Source organism: Phaethon lepturus, unplaced genomic scaffold (genome assembly GCF_000687285.1).
Source record: "Phaethon lepturus isolate BGI_N335 unplaced genomic scaffold, ASM68728v1 scaffold54057, whole genome shotgun sequence".
NCBI lineage: Eukaryota > Metazoa > Chordata > Aves > Phaethontiformes > Phaethontidae > Phaethon > Phaethon lepturus.
In genome coordinates, this window is record NW_010552267.1 from 7,923 (window position 1) to 24,128 (window position 16,206).

The 16,206-nt window shown below is 36.9% G+C and overlaps 1 protein-coding gene across 1 annotated transcript in view; it reads left to right on the forward strand.

Moving 5' to 3' along the window:
* Positions 1-219: 219 nt before the first annotated feature.
* LOC104623918 (serine/threonine-protein kinase ULK4-like) overlaps positions 220-16,206 on the forward strand; it is a gene marked incomplete at its 3' end in the record, with an annotated part of 45,777 nt that continues 29,790 nt past the window's right edge. Inside the window, exons 1-4 of the mRNA XM_010291146.1 lie at positions 220-246; positions 1,506-1,667; positions 8,587-8,769; positions 14,843-14,970. Coding sequence (XP_010289448.1) covers positions 220-246; positions 1,506-1,667; positions 8,587-8,769; positions 14,843-14,970 — 500 coding nt within the window. The remainder of the gene's footprint in view (positions 247-1,505; positions 1,668-8,586; positions 8,770-14,842; positions 14,971-16,206) is intronic.

A 16,206-nucleotide genomic window follows, 5' to 3' on the forward strand; every position in this document is an offset into this window, starting at 1 on the left:
AAAATCATGAATACAGCTTCATTTTTTAACGGCATTATACTAGAGTTTCCACATATTTCTACATCAGTGTCTATATTTCAGAATACATATATCAGTAGAAGGAAGAGTGGATATTGACTATAATTTAATGAAGTAGAAGTTCTCCCTTTCTGGAAGGCTTTTGTTCTGCTTTCTGAAAGGTTTCATTATCATTGCTCACAGTTGTTGGTGGTTCCGATCATGAAGATAAATGTCAGAAACCCAAAGGTTAGTAGGATAATGTGTAGATTTGTTTAAGAATGAAATCAGTTAGATATTATGATGAATTATTTGTGAAGCCAGGCTATGAGGTAGACTTGACAAATGAAATTGGTTGTCCTTCTTACATTAAAATTCACTCTTGCTGAACTCAAGAATGCCATTTAAGACATTGTTGAAAGACTTCACTTATGCATAGTTAAAGATTGAGATGAGGTGAGACAATGCACAGCAAAAAACCACCAGCAATGAATTTTCCTGTTCTGTTAAGGTAAAGACTCTGCTTTTAAGTGAAAGAAGGCGGGGGGGGGGGGGGAGATAGTAAAGGGATGGGGAAGAGAGAGAGAGAAAGTAGAGACTCTGCTTTTAAGTGATCTGTATTAAGTTAAGCTTCCATTGGAGTCAGTAACAGTTTTCTTGAGAAAGAACTGCTGCCAAGTGATGTTCGTGATGTGCTGATGGCTTGTCATTTTTCTGATGTGATGTGTTTTATTCCATGGAGACGTTATAGTATGAATATTATGTATATGTTAAAGCTACATGTACAGTGGCTTTTCACAAATGATTTTGCAGATGACGTTATTTGATAAGTATTAAAAATAGCACAAAGCATTCAGAATCCCTTACAGAAATTTAGGAATTGCTGTAGTAAACGGGACCCAATGATTTATCTTAGACGTTGGTCAGGATTGCCCGTTTCAGAAAAGGAAGAGAAGGGAGTTATAGAATAACATGACTTGCAAGAAGGCTCTTTCTTTATCCCAAGGGGTTATTGGTTCTTTTGAATAAAGAAGGTTTAATTTAATTAATTTTATTTTTCCTAATGTAACTGTGTATCTCATAATCATGATATTCAGAGCCTGTTGTAGGGTGAATTTTGATACACAGGCATGCATTCATAAAGCACCAATTATGGAAAACCTCTAACATAACACAACCCTTCACTTTTTACTGACTACATTTAATTTGGGGTGATTATTTGGAGCTGAAAGATTTTGTATTAAATTATGCTTGTATTGCATTAAATTATACTTGTATTCAATTGCGGTAGAAGAGAAAGTGGGAGGAAGTAGGATCTTTAAACAGAACTTTGTTACACGTTGAGGTTTCCTCTGAAATGACTTTGCCAGTTATTAAGTAAAATTAAGAAACCACACTAAGACAATGTATATTGAATAAAACATGGACATAGGCAATAGTGTAAAAAAAAAAATCAGAAACATTGGAAACATTTGAGTATGAATTTTCCTTTCCTCTTCTTCCTACAGGAAGACCGGGTAGTGAACCATTTGGCAGCAAAGATCATTGAAAATGTTTGTACTACTCTCTCTTGCCATGCACAAGGATTTATTACAGGAGAAATCGGACCTGTCTTGTGGTACCTTTTCACACATTCTACAGTAGATTCTTTGAAGATAACTGCTGTTTCGGTAAGAAATTTCCTTTTGTGATACAGAAATGTTTTGGGTTTTATTTTGAAAAGTATTTTGTATTGAAACTGGAACTTTTTTGAGCATGTTTTCTGTGTGCATGTGTACTTATATTTCATATTACATTAAAATATATTTACAATTTTTCTAAAATTAAAAAGGGCACATATTGCAGTCCAGTGCTTATGTTGTTTGAATATGTTTTCCTTGCTGTTAGTCAGTGTAAGAATAGACCAATATAATCCACTTAAAATGCCTAAAAGCCAGTTCAGGGAGATGTGTAAATGCTAGTTGGCTTGCAGCATTTTGCTATCATATTTTTATTGCTCTTTATGGTAGTATTTTATGGAGAGTTCTCTGCCCTCATTTATGTTGTTCTACCTTCACTGATATAACTTGTACTTGAAATCTGATATATTGACCCATGTTGAAAACAAATATAAGAAAAGCCCTTGCGAGTCATCATTTTCTTGACCATGTGTTTTCTTATACTGATGATCATGAATCACATTTGAAAAGCTTAATCCTTCAAGGAATCCACTGAATTCTTGAAAAATGGAAATTTCTTTTTTGTATGATGTTTTACATTAAAAGTGTTCTTTTTATCACAGACCTGCTTAGAAGACATACTTGAAATCATGATATTACTCTCTGTAAAATTGTCAGGGCTAGTCTTTGCCCTGAATTTTTAAGTTAATAATGGATGATAGTAAGACAAACAGAGCTATGACATGCAAACAAAACATTGGAACAAAAAGATTTGAGGTCAAAAATACTTAGCAGGGCTGTGAGTTTAACCATCTTTCTTGTTGACAAAATAAAAGCCTTACCCACCAATACAGATAATATTTTAGAAATGAGGTGTAAGTTGACTTGTTAAATGAAATGTGATAACTGGATGCTGATTTGCTGAGTAGAGCTCAGGCTCACTAATGAGTTTTCTGTTGGCTTCCTGGATGGAAAATAGTAATGCTGCTGCTGCACCAGTATGCACTTAGACACATCTAGCATTGAGGTAATAAGAGAGAGAATTAAAAATATACCTGAAGTATGTCTGAAGAGGTAAAGGGTAGAATACATTTATGATTTTTACAAATATATGTATGTATTTAACACTTACCTCAGTGTGTATTTGTGGAAGATTCTTGCCTGGGAAGTAAACTGCTCAAATACTGGGAAAATGTGTTGACCTTTTAGAACAGTAAACTTATTTAGTAAAATACATGTTACAGAAGTCTTTGTTCTGTGTCACCAGAAATTCTTTGTAAAAACTTGGTCTTAGGACTTTATGGGTAGAGGTTTGTCAGTTTCTAAAAATGTTAAAATGTATGTGTAACCTTTATACAGAACATTTATTGCTTAAACCTGCTTGTGAGTCTTGCTGTTATGTTGCTTTTTCAGAAGGGCTCTTTTTGAGGCTTCACCCATTTGATCTGTGCATTTTATGCTTACGTCATGACTGTACATATGGTAAAAGACTGGATATTAGAGTTATGATTTCCTTATTGAGTATTTAAACAAGTCTGCTCAGTGCTCTCTCATACTGCTCCTTTTGCCATAAGGTCTGTTCGATGTCTTGTGCTTTCAGTTCTTGTCAGTCTTTAGGCTAGGCAGTTGTTTGCTACTAGGTCATAGCTTTTTGTTTTTTTTTCATCTCTTTCAACTTGTCCTGAAGTTTTCCTCCTGTCTCTCTGCTCTCCATTTGGACAACTTTGCTTCAGCATTTACTGTTCCTTTGATTTCAGACTTCCAGAGCTGCTCCTCTTGTAGGGGCCAGTTGGACAGTTATGCCTGTTCTGAACTACATTCAGACACTGAGCTAAGAAAGATCACCAGAGGAAATGTCAGTGGGCTGGGGGTTTTTTTGGGTTTTTTTGGTGTTTTTTTTTTTGTTTCCCCTCTTGAAAAGGCAATTTCTTTTTGGACAAGATAGTATGCTTGAGGTAGGCAAGAGCTTTTTTCTGCTCAGTAAGATGCAGAAGTTATATTTCTCAATCTCAAGAAGACACTTGTCACCAGCACAGACTCATTATGGCTTTTTGTAGCAGTGGGCTCAGAGATCAGTATCAACAGTGCCATATGGTTTGCATACTTTGCCCCCAGATGAGGTTTCTTGTGACTATGAGAAAAGAGGGTTGTTGTTTGTCCTTCCCTATGCGCAGCCTCATCAGAGATGAACCACTGAGAAATATTTTCTTTGTCATAGTATTTATGCTGTGGGTATCTAGCCTCTCTGAAATACTACTGGAGTCACCTTTTTTCCATAGCATTTGATGAGAAGAAAATCTTCATGCATCTTACCTGGAAAGTAGGAGAAATGTTTAAGAGGAAGTTAAAACCTGAAGTGTTTATTGTAGCCTAGCTTACTACCTACCCTTTTTTTTTTGTGTGTCTCCATTGACAGCTGCCACTACTTCCTAGTCAATGTGGCTTTTTTAATTGCCCTAGTTCAGCAGAACAGTGCTGGCATTTGTGTGTTCTCTTCCAAGTGAGGAGGTTGAAAGTATCATAGATTTTGAACTGCTCAGTTCCTTCACGTCTTGTCACTGCAGCTGTGATACAGCAACCTGATCTCTATGGGCTTCTTGCTCAACCAGTGACGTTAAATGCAATGGCATGCGTGGTAAGTTACCGTATTTATACTGTAGTTCAAAATGGAATCATCTGACACTCCTGGGTTAGCGCTTGTAAGATATGCAATGATATTGTTCTTACCAAGCTCTTATGTCCTGACTTTCTTCCCCTGCACCTTATAGTGCAAATTCAGAAACTTAGTTGTCAAAGCTTATCAGTCCTCAAGAACTACTCTAGAAGCCCTCTTACAGATGGCATACGTTAGGACAAAGCAGTGTTTTTCAGGAAGTCACGATAGCTACTATTAACAAGGATTCCCTAGAGAAATTAACCTGATTTGTGGGACAACCTTTCAATGGCAGTTGTTAATTCAAGTAAGAATGATGCATTTTTATTATTCTATTAACTTTTCTCTGTGAACGTTCCTTAGCAATCCATGCTTTAGTGTCCAGGCCAGCATTTTAAAGAGATGACCAAGTTGTGTGTGCACACTGAGTTCTGCTGAGGCAAAAATTGCTTCATCGTCTTGTGCAAATATGTGGTATAAATGTACATATGGACTATATAAGAAAAATAAAAAACTGTTCCCAAGTAACTTTTTTTTTTCATGTGAAGGCAGTACGCTTACTGCAGTTTATACCTTTCCCTTGAGTAGTTGCTGAGGTTGTAATCATGCTGGAGGTAGGATTTGCTCCAGACTAATATATTGGAGAGCTTTGAGTAAAAGCAACAGTGAGAGGGACTGCAGGAGTAAGAGACATTCATTCTTCTACATCCTTGGTCCAACTGCTGTGTTTCTTGTTTTTCTGGTTTTCATGGAAATTATTGCTATTCATGTAGCCAATTCCGTATCCTTCTTCCAGACAGATCATTTCACATGAGTGTGCGTGGGTCTGAACATGCTCCTGGATTTTCCCCCTGTTTTGGAGATTTTGTTGTTTATCAAAAGACTGAGGTTTAATTGTTTTATACCACACATGAAGTGAATTGGACAAATAACCTTCTAAAGTAGGATACACTAAAGTGGTATGCTAATCCTTTTGCTGCTTCGTAGTGAAACACTAAAGGAACAACAGGGTGAACTTCTTTATCGATTTATAACTCAATGCCTGATAAAAATCACGGTTATGTATTAATACTGCTGGGATATTTGGGTATATAATCTTAACTTTAGAAAAAAACAACTAATCAATATTGAAATCTAGCACAGGCAGATCTTTTACTAACTGAAGTTTATAGAGATTTAAGTATCATACTGATTTTTTAAGTAAAGCATTTTTATTCTGCATGACCACATAAATTGACATCATCAGTGTCCTATCATATTTTGTTATGCAGTCTTTCCTGCATTGTTTGGATATATCCTGAAGAATTTATTCTTGACTGACATCTATATTCACATGTGAAACCACATTTCTGCTAAGAAATACATGTGTCATGTCTTTACCTAGAGCGAGCAGGCTGTCTGAAAAGTGTATCAGCAGTAAGGCGCTATGGAATTTTACTTATGATTATTTCAATCAATAATAAAAATGTATCAAGAAGATTCTCTGTCTTCAGTCTCTGGAGTCAAGAAATGACACTTTACCTTGTCCTGCCTGTCAGAGGTGGCAAATGGGGACTGTCTCTCAGTATTTTTGCTCACTTTGGAGTCCAATATGCCTCAGGTAAATATCACAGATTTTGCCTGTAGGAAAGCTGTATCTTTTTATCATTTTGCTAGACTCAGAGAAGAAATAATTCTCTAAGATGTCAAAGTGACATTCTGACAAGTTCAGCAGCAGGAAGAATATTTTCTTTCCAGTATACTGAAAGTTTTTAAACGTTTTTTTTTTAAATAATGTTTTAGTTTCATTTCTAAGAGATGGCTTTTTCTGTTGGAGGAGGAGTAACAAAACATAAGCCACTTAAGTGGAAACTACTTTGGGAAAGCGTAACACAGTCTTTTGGTGCTTTGAGTTTTTTGTTTGGGTTTTTTTTTCTAAAGTAATTGGTGCTGAATAGTTTCTGTCAGAGTCTTGGGTATTGCAGATAGATTAATGCATTCATTCTCCAAGTTGAGAGAGTCATGGAGTACATCCTGAAAGGGAATTACCCAGCCACCATATGACATGTAAGACCAGAAGGCAATGGATGGGGCATAGAATATCTCAGGTTGGAAGGGACCAGTAAGGATCATGATGCTAGGGTTGGAACTGCTAGGAGAAGAGCTGCTGGTTAAGGCTGTGCAGAGAGCAAGGACATTGCGGAGCAGTCTGTTCCAGGAGAGGCTCTACCAATGCCTTCCTCTCACTGGCATGATTTCCTGTTCCAAGACTGCTGCTGAGAGATGATGATGTGAGCTCTACTCTCATCATAGGTTCCCAATCCCTACTTTAGCACCTTTTGACCTGTCTCCATCTGTTCTTTCCAGATACTGGATCTACTCAAGTGATTTAGGATATTTTGTCTCCTATCCTCCATTAAACTCTTATCTTCTGCTTTTCTGCTGAAGTGTTGGTTTCATTCATACATACAGCAGTGCTCTGTGATATACAAGCTAATGGGAGTTTAAAGCTTCTCTCCATGGCTGTTGGCCGGCTGGAGCTTTCCCACTGTCTCCAAAACTGCACTATGATCCTAGAAGACAGCCATGTCTTATGAGATTTACCTGGAAGTCATCTGATGGCCTGTGGCTATGGTCACCCTTGTTTGATGAGGTCTGTAGCAGAGAGCTAAGACTTTGGCAAGTCTGCATACACCACATTAGCACACCAAGTTAGCTCCATGTTGCTCTGACAGTCTGTCCCTAGGTCCTAACAGTTCACTGGTAATAAGACCCTAGAGGATATGTTTAGTGAATGCGTATACCTCCTGCCCACTCATTTTGAGAACTTAGAGTAGAGGTGAAGGGCTGAATTGTATCCTGGGGAAAACAGAGCACGCTGTACAAAAAAACTGAGATTGAGTGCCTGTGTTTTAAAAGGGCGGAGAGGGAGGGAGGGAGCGAGAAAAATAAAAGGCTGCTATCGAGATGGTTACTGGACTAGAAAGGACAAGGAAGAGCAGGAGTTGAGTAGATGAACGGCATCAGTACAATGCCTGTTTAAAAATTAAAAGTTCTTGGTTTATTGTCTTTTGTGCCTTTTTTTTTTTTGGTTCATGTGTGTTGAGTGATGTTTCTAAGGGCACTGGTGAACTGAGCAGTTTGTAAGGTTGTTACATGGAAAGCGTTTCCCTGATGATATTCTTCTCTGGGTGTAATGGACTTAAATGGTCTCTTAAATGAGAGCTCGCTATTGAACGCACACAAAGTAACCAGCAATTTCTAAATATAGCTGATCTGAAGAGAATAAAGAAGTGATAAAATCTACTTCTCACAAAGAAAGTTGCCTTCAAAGTTTCTCCTTAAAACCAATTCAGATTTTCACGTGAATCCAAATATTAGCATAATCTGTTTTCCTGTTTTAACACTACATTCAAGCAAAAGAAAATGAAATTTTAAATGTCCAAAGAGTCTTATTTTCTTATCTGGAGAGAAAAAGGCAGTTACAGTATCTTGCGTGTTGCATTTTCAGAGGTATCAGAAGGAAAAGGTGTGTTGGCTTGGCGATTAATCCACCCTGGAGTTCATTTAGTGATGTTTCTTATGAAATAGCTAAGTTAGTATACACTGAACATATTTGTGCTCACTTCACTAGAGTACAGTCAGTATCTGCATTTTCAGTTAGAATTGTTTTAATCACTGATATTTGCAAATCAACCATTTGGAAGATAGTTTGCATGTTTACTATACTAAACACTGTTCCTTAACATGTGTCTAGATCTAAAGTAGTTGAACTGAGGCAAGCTGCAACCTGGTTTTGCATGGAGTTTATATAGCCAACTACTAGATTTCAGATTATGGTCCATAAGTAGAGAGAGAGTAGAAAGATGCCCGCCTTTATAGGTCACCAGAATTTCTGTGGTGTGTGCCATGTCTGTATTGTCTGCTGCCTGTGCTCCTTTCTGGTGCAGTGTTATCTGATGCTACCTACATAATGTGCTGATAAAAGACTCAAGCATGGACTATGCTGCTCCATCATTATTGTCTTCTAGAGGGAAAGCGTAATGTTACTCTGATGTTAATATTGTTGTACCAAAGATTTAGTTTCAGGTGCATGGGGTGTATAGCAATACATGTAGAAGAATTTCAGATCTCTAAAAATAAGTAGCCTTTTCCCCTAATATTTGTCGTATGAATGAAACTGTATGAATTCTCTATTTTCCTATTCAGTTGGAAAAATCACCACGTGTTTTTATCTTCCATTATTTTTCTTGAGATAATGATCCCATTAAATAGCAAAGATTTTGTTTTATTTTTTAGGCTTTATGCAGAATTACTCGTTACTCACCCAATGCTTTCCAGAGTGTCATTGAAAAAGTGGGATTAACAGCTGTACTAAATTCCTTGGCCAATGGAATATGCAAAATTCAGCAGTACATGCTCACCATGTTTTCAGCAATGTTGTCATGTGGGATTCATCTACAGAGGCTGATTCAAGAAAAGGTTTGAGTTCAGATTAATATTATTCACTAGCATGAAATTTCACAAATGGAAAGCTAACGTTGGCTCTGGTAGTGTTTTTGTGTTTTCAAAATGCTTAACTCAGTGACACGTATGTGTGTGAATAGCAGGAAATGAGGAACACATCTCTCCGTTTTCTCAGAACTAGGAAATGCAGATTTAACATCTTATTAGAGAAAAACATTTTAAAGGCTCAATAATGTCCTCCAGAAATTACTACTTCTTGAAAATAACTTTATGTAACTGAGATTATATATGTGTTTATTTTCTATTTTTATTTGCTTAAAATGTAAATAACGAGGTGTATAGTTTTTCGTTCTCTCTCACAGATCTTCAAGAGCTGGTACTAATGGGTATATAGATTGCTACTGCAGCTAGAATTCAATCAATTCAAAAAAACTCTAGCCTGACCATAACTGATAATGGTCCTGAGGAAAAACAATAAGGAATGCATGTGGACAACTATTTGATGTAGCTCTCTTAGACATATAAAAGAGAAAATAATGAGTGTCCTGATTGAATCTAAAGCTGTACTTTATTCTGTCCTTAAAGGACCTTAGGCCAATTTGTAAGTGTAATGTTTTGCAGAAATCAGCATTTTAATAACTTATGGTTTTCTTTTTAGTGTCACTGAATAAAACTACTGGGTCTGATTTATGCCTGATACAATTTTTGGAAAAGATGATTAAATGCTTTCTCTTTTGATCACCATATTATTCTGTGTTTAGAGCAATAGTGTTTATTTTTTTTGGAAGTAAGTCTGCACAATTCATAAAGATAAGTAATCCCCCTCTGCTTGGAAAGAATAAAAATCACAAAGGAAATAGGAACTCTAGCTTGTGTCTTCATCAGATAGCATGTTGTAACATGTTAACTGACAGTCATCTTGACTGTAACAATCTATTAGACTTTAGTTGAGAGAGATTGATTTGGTTTCTATACACATTTTTTTAACAACAGTGTTTAAATTAAAAAAAAATCTATTCTTGTCCACTCATCTCTTCCTGCAGCCTGAAATCACTCATTCTCTTCCTAAAAGTAATTCTGTGCCTTGTCAGAACTGCCAACGTGTTCTTTGTAAACATGCTAGCTGGCCTTATGATTTCCGTAGATTCCACTACAACAGCACTAGCAGGTGGCAAACTGTCCCATAATGTCACAGCTTTTTTCTAATAGTGTACATTACTGCAAGTTGGTGATACAGTCCGAGCAGTATGGTCAAAATATATTCACTTGAACATTCAGAGAAAGAATGCAGTGCGTAACAAGCATATGGCTACAGCATGATGTTTTCTGTGAAGAATTTCTTGTTTATATACAACTTATGTTGCTGAAAGGGCTCCCCTTCTGATATTGCAGTTCTTATGAACTATTTTAATCTGATTTTTTGACTTTATAAAAATAATCAGTTCTGAAATTCTTCAGCAAGTTACAGGAAAATATCAAGTATTTTGTTGGCATACTGTACAGTAATAGCTGAAACTTTGTGGGTTCAAAATTGCTGCTTAATTATTAATGAATTGTCATAGGTGTTTGTGAACAAGTATTTCAATTTTACAGATTAGAAAATTGAAATATAGATGTTCTTTTAACAGCATATATCAAACTAATGACAGAAAAGGGAATAGTACCCAAAGCTGTAACTGAAAAACACTGTGCTTTAAAAACTGGATTATGAAATGCTGGTAAAGGGAAGCTCTAGCTCTACTGCATGGGCCCACATTTGGTAACTTCATCTGCTTTACAGCTTAGATAAATTTATGTCTTATAGAATGTCTATTTTGCTCAAATTAGATTGTAGGATTTAGGAAGCAGAAAACAGATTTCTATTTTTCTCGACTAGGATCTGAAAATATAATCCTGCTCCTGAATTGGACTCTCAGGTACTATCACATCCATGCACTTCCGAATATTCCATGAGCATGACACACAAGTCCACCTTAATGAGAGAAGGGAAAAGAAAAAACAAATGGGTAGCGTTGGCCTACAACGTTTTTTGCTTTCTGTGGAATTCTTGTATGCTATAGCTTAAGAGGCAGAAGGAGCTCAGTGTTATAGAGAAGGTGATGACAAGGTTGTGACTATTTTTTTTAATACAGCTGCAGACCAACGTATTATAAGATGCTTAAAGATATGAATTTAAGATGGAGATAATTTAGCTTTGTGTATGTTATCTGGATACTCCTTTAGCTTACAAGGCTTAAGGCTGCCCTTGTTTTCTACTCCCTTCAAGAACAGCGATAAAACCAGTTACAAAATAAGAGCCAGAAGACAAAGGAGAAATATAGTTCTGTGCTCATCTACTCTAGTATAAATTTTCAGAGAACTACGATAACTAAAAGGGACTGTTTTTTGTCCCTCTCTGATACAGAGCCTTTCTATTTTAGTTTATTGTCTTGGGAACAAAAAAAGCTAAAATTATATTTTTAAAATAAACTGTGGAAAAAGAACTGAAAATCAAAAACCTTTGATACAGTATAGCAGTAGGTAAAAAAACATTGCTAATTGCTTTAACCTGGCTGTCAAGATTCACCTTTGAAGGAGTGAAAACCAGTCATATAACTTCTTGAATGCAGTTAGGTTCTTCCAGAGGTCAGATAAAGGAGTGGTTTGTGCGGTTTTTTGTTTGCTTTTCCTCAAGTACTAATAAGTAAAATTATTCAGATTTTAACTTAAGAAAAAGAGTGCTCCTAGTTTTTTTCTCAGTCATCTGTGAGTGTTTTTTTCTCTTTTCTTCGGTTGCAAGGGTTGGTTGTGATTCTGTTTTCCACTTGCTCATTGGGTGGAATCTGTATTTTGTGACATCTTGATAATTCTGCACAGACTCCACCACTCCTGATTGATTGACTTCTGCTGCAAAGTCACCAGCCTGCATGTTGAGCCCACTCATGTGGCCAGCAGATTTCAGGCGCTACTGAAATCAATAGGCAGGAACTGGCTACCCTCTGTGTTTTTGTGGTCATCCTTGGGTGTGGATACCGATTGATTCTAGTCACCCCTTCTGTAAATCACACCCTCGTAACTCAGTAATATGAGTCCTCCAGATCAGGGTGTCTCTTACACCAGACTCTCTTGGACTGGTCTTCAGGACATGAAATAATGAAAGCTAACAGACATGGCTTTGCAAAAGGATTTCTAACTCTGAATTATTTTTTATTGCTGTCTTCTATATTTTTTAAATTCTGTCACCAGAAAGAATCTCAGAACTTGATGTTTGTTTCCATACCAAACCCACAGCCATAGTTACAGCAATACATTGTCACAATTGCATTGTTTTTTCGCTTCCCTGCACTGTTGGCCATAGTCTATTTTTATCTCAGTCATACTGAATTATGGCACTGAAAAAGGCATTATAAATGTGTTATAAATGTTGCCCTCATATTTCAGTCTTTTATCTGACTGTGGACAGATGGCTACCTCGGATGTTGATGCTTTTGTCAGTATCAGTATGAATTAACAAAAAGATACAAAGATTTTGTTTAGGACACTTAAAAACTCTTAACTTGTAACATTATGGAGGCATTTGCAATGCATAGAAAGGAAATATGAAAGTACACAACAATATAACAAATTATTGCTATAGCAACTTCAGTTCTTGTATAGTGAAATAGTGGTCTAACTGTTCTCCCCTTGTGTAGCCAAATAAAAAACATTATGGCTTTTTAAGATTTGTTTTAAACTTGCTTTGCAGTATTACTAAGAGTATCCAGTATAAAATCATGATCTTGTCGCACTCAGCAGTGCGTTCCCTTGCAATGAAAAGAGTGTCCTTGCCCTGAAGAGTCTCCATGGATACATCAAACAGTTGCAGGGAAGGAAAGTACAATATAACAATGAAACAATTAATAATTAATGTGTTAGTATTTCAGCAATTTTTGGCTTTCTGATATATTGAGTTCTGCAGGACAGCAAAGATGTGCTTCAGATTATCTTTAGATAAACTGTTGCTGTTTTCCAGTCCTCAGACCAGACAGAAAAGCAACTTCCAAAATGTCTCATTTATTTCTTAAGCCAGATTATTAGAACATTCCCAGATAAATCTGACGCAACTGATTATAATTGACAGTGTTGTCTTAACCCATGATAACCCCCAAATATGACACTGAAATATTCTTGCTTTCCAGAGCACGAGGACTAAAAATAGTCAGATATGTGTTGGCTTGTAGTTGCCTGTGTCTTTGTGACAGTGTCTCTGTGCCTGGTCTATCAAGTCCATTTGTGTTAGCAGGCAGTGTTGCATTATATATACTCTTGCACTAAGTCTGAGGCTTTACAGGGTTTCTTAAAAACATTCTGGTTGTTTTGAGTAATTAATAAAAAACCCTAAACCCCCACAACCCCCCACCTTTATTAAAATTTCAACCTTTGCTCTTAATAGATAGTAATTTAAGAACTTTACTGCTGCAGGTTCATTCTGGAGGAGCTACAAGTCATGCTGCATGAGCTGTTGAAGTGTTTAAAGCACTAAAATTACACAGTTTATGCTTATTAACCACATCTTCTGTTTATGAAGTAAATTACAGCAGTATAACAAAGCAGTTCTAGAATAATTAATAACAGTTTGTTTTTCTGGGATTTCTATAGTTACTGTCTATGCTGACTGGTTTTGAAGACAATGTTAAAATGGTATCAGAGTAAAATCTGATGGTTTGTTGGCCAACTCTTACACTCTTGTTCTTTTTCCAGTCTCTGTAAAGAGGTAAAATTAATTGTTGTAAAGAGCGTCTCTAATAAATTACATTCAGTGTTGATTTTCAGTTTTATGACAATGAAGTTGCCTTTCAGTTATTCTGTCAGCTAAAGAGGGAAATTGAATAATACTTTGTATATTAAATGTGCGTCACACAGTAGGATTTTAGACTTTGTACACAGCATGCAGCCATGCACTAGGCACCTCTTCATTCTGTAGTGTCATTCCCTTGAGAATCCAGCTCAAATGTTTGAAGGTGGTTTCTATTGATGAGGCCATTTGTGCTCAGTCTAATTCTTGGGTAGAGCCAACTGACTCAGTTTGCAAATTCTAGCTCAGTTGTTAATTCTGGATGTGGGGGTTTTTTTTGAGAGAGATTGTGTTTTCAGAATAAGTCATTCTGATCAACAGCTTATCCACAAATACCATTCCTGATAATCTTTGAAGATGGATTTTTTCATTTTTAAGGGTTTATTTTTAATATTATTAAAATAAAATCATTTTAATATTTTTATTAATATCTCAATTGGTCTTCATAGAAGAAGACTACAGATCAGTAGCAGATATTTTTATTCCTCAGAGATAGAGGATACTACATATGGGGTTTTTTTGTCTTTATTTTCTTTTTTGTCCTTTGGTTCTTCAGGAGTTGCAACATTTCTTTGGACAGAGTATAAATGATCCTCATCTTATGCATTTTACAACTCATAATACTTAATTCTGTTATTCATGTTAGGGGACATAGTATATTAGATAGTGTTCATTTGTTGCAGCTCTTGAGAACTCGAGAAGATGTACAAAGCAGTTTTGCACTGGGCCAGTCTGTCTTGGGCAGGTTTTATTTAGTAGTGTTTTACAGATTTTTTTTTATTATTATTATGAGTGACATGAAAATGGGGACCTTATCAATGTCTATAAATATCTGAAGGGTGTCTGTGAGGAGGATGGAGCCAGTCTCTTTTCAGTAGTGCCCAGTGACAGGACGAGGGGCAATGGGCATAAACTGCAGCACAGGAAGTTCCACCTCAACATGAGGAAAAACTGCTTTACTGTGAGGGTGACAGAGCACTGGAACAGGCTGCCCAGAGAGGTTGTGGAGCCTCCTTCTCTGGAGACCTTCAAAACCCGACTGGACGTGTTCCTGTGCAACCTGCCCTAGGTCATCCTGCCTTGGCAGGGGGCTTGGACCAGATGATCTTCAGAGGTCCCTTCCAACCTCATTCTGTGATTCTGTGAAAAGGACCTTACTAATACAGAATGCACAGGAAAATGAGCAAATTTTAAATGTATACTGTGTTAAAATACAGTGCAAGTAACCTCTTTCCATAAAATAATATTAATGTATTTGTGTTTATTTCCACCAAGGATTTTGTGACTACAATTACTCGTTTACTTGAAAGTCCTTCAACTTTTATTCGAGCAAAAGCCTTTTTGGTCCTGCTACAAGTTTTAATTAATAACAGGGAGATGTTGCTACTCAGTTGTCAAGCAAGGTAAGGTGATAATGGAAAATAATTAGAGATGTAATACTTATTTTCAAAGTTGTATCTGAAATACTTTAAAATGTGTGGTATTTCTGAGCCAGTGTTTTAGGAGTGAACTATTTTCTGTCTAATGTGAATCCTTTTAATCATGAGACTATCAAGAAAAGAGTGTTTTCTTTTGCCTGGGGTCATCAGGTGATGATTACTTACAAGGGGAAACCACCGTCTCACAGGGAGAGTCTATCTTTTAAAGTAACTTGTGGTCCCAGTGAGTATTAGCAGATTTTGCTTTGGGTAGCGCAGAACAAATACTGCAACAGTGAGTTGTCGCTATGAGGGGAAAGCAAAATAAAAAGATCTGTCATGTACTTTGCTCAGTGTCGTGGTTTAGCCCCAGCCAGCAACTAAGCACAACGCAGCCACTCACTCACTCCCCCACGGTGGGACGGGGGAGAGAATCGGAAGAATAAAAGTGAGAAAACTCATGGTTTGAGATGAAGACAGTTTAATAGGTAAAGCAAAAGCCGCGCATGCAAGCAAAGCAAAACAAGGAATTCATTCTCTACTCCCCATGGGCAGGCAGGTGTTCAGCCATCTCCAGGGAAGCAGGGCTCCATCACACGTAATGGTTTTTTAGGAAGAAAGACGCCATAACTCTGAACTTCCCTGCACCCCTTCCTTCTTCTTTGTCCTAACTTTGTATACTGAGCATGACATCATATGGTATGGAATATCTCTTTGGCCAGCCTGGGTCAGCTGTCCTGGCTGCGTCCCCTCCCAGCTTCCTGGGCACCCCCAGCCTTCTCGCTAGCAGGCCAGCACGAGAAGCTGGACTGTCCTTGACTGCATAGCAACAACTCAAAACATCAGCACATTATGAACATTTTTTCATCCCAAATCCAAAACATAGCCTCACACTAGCTTCTATGAAGAAAATTGACTCTATCGCAGCTGAAACCAGGACACTCGTTTTGGGATGCGGTATAATCCATAGTCTTTTCAGTATAGACATCCTCAAGGTAAAATAATATTTCTTGGCTATATGTGTTGTTGGAGTGATTTATATAATGACTACTTAATTTCTGTGACTTTTACATGAAATATTTTATTTGTTTCTACGTTTTAAAATATTTGGCAAGAAATGACTTCTCTAAAATTATATTTGACTCACAGTGGAAGAGTTATTTAAATTTTTGTGTCTTCTGATGGCACAAAAATATTCCCATACCAGACAAGAGGAAATAC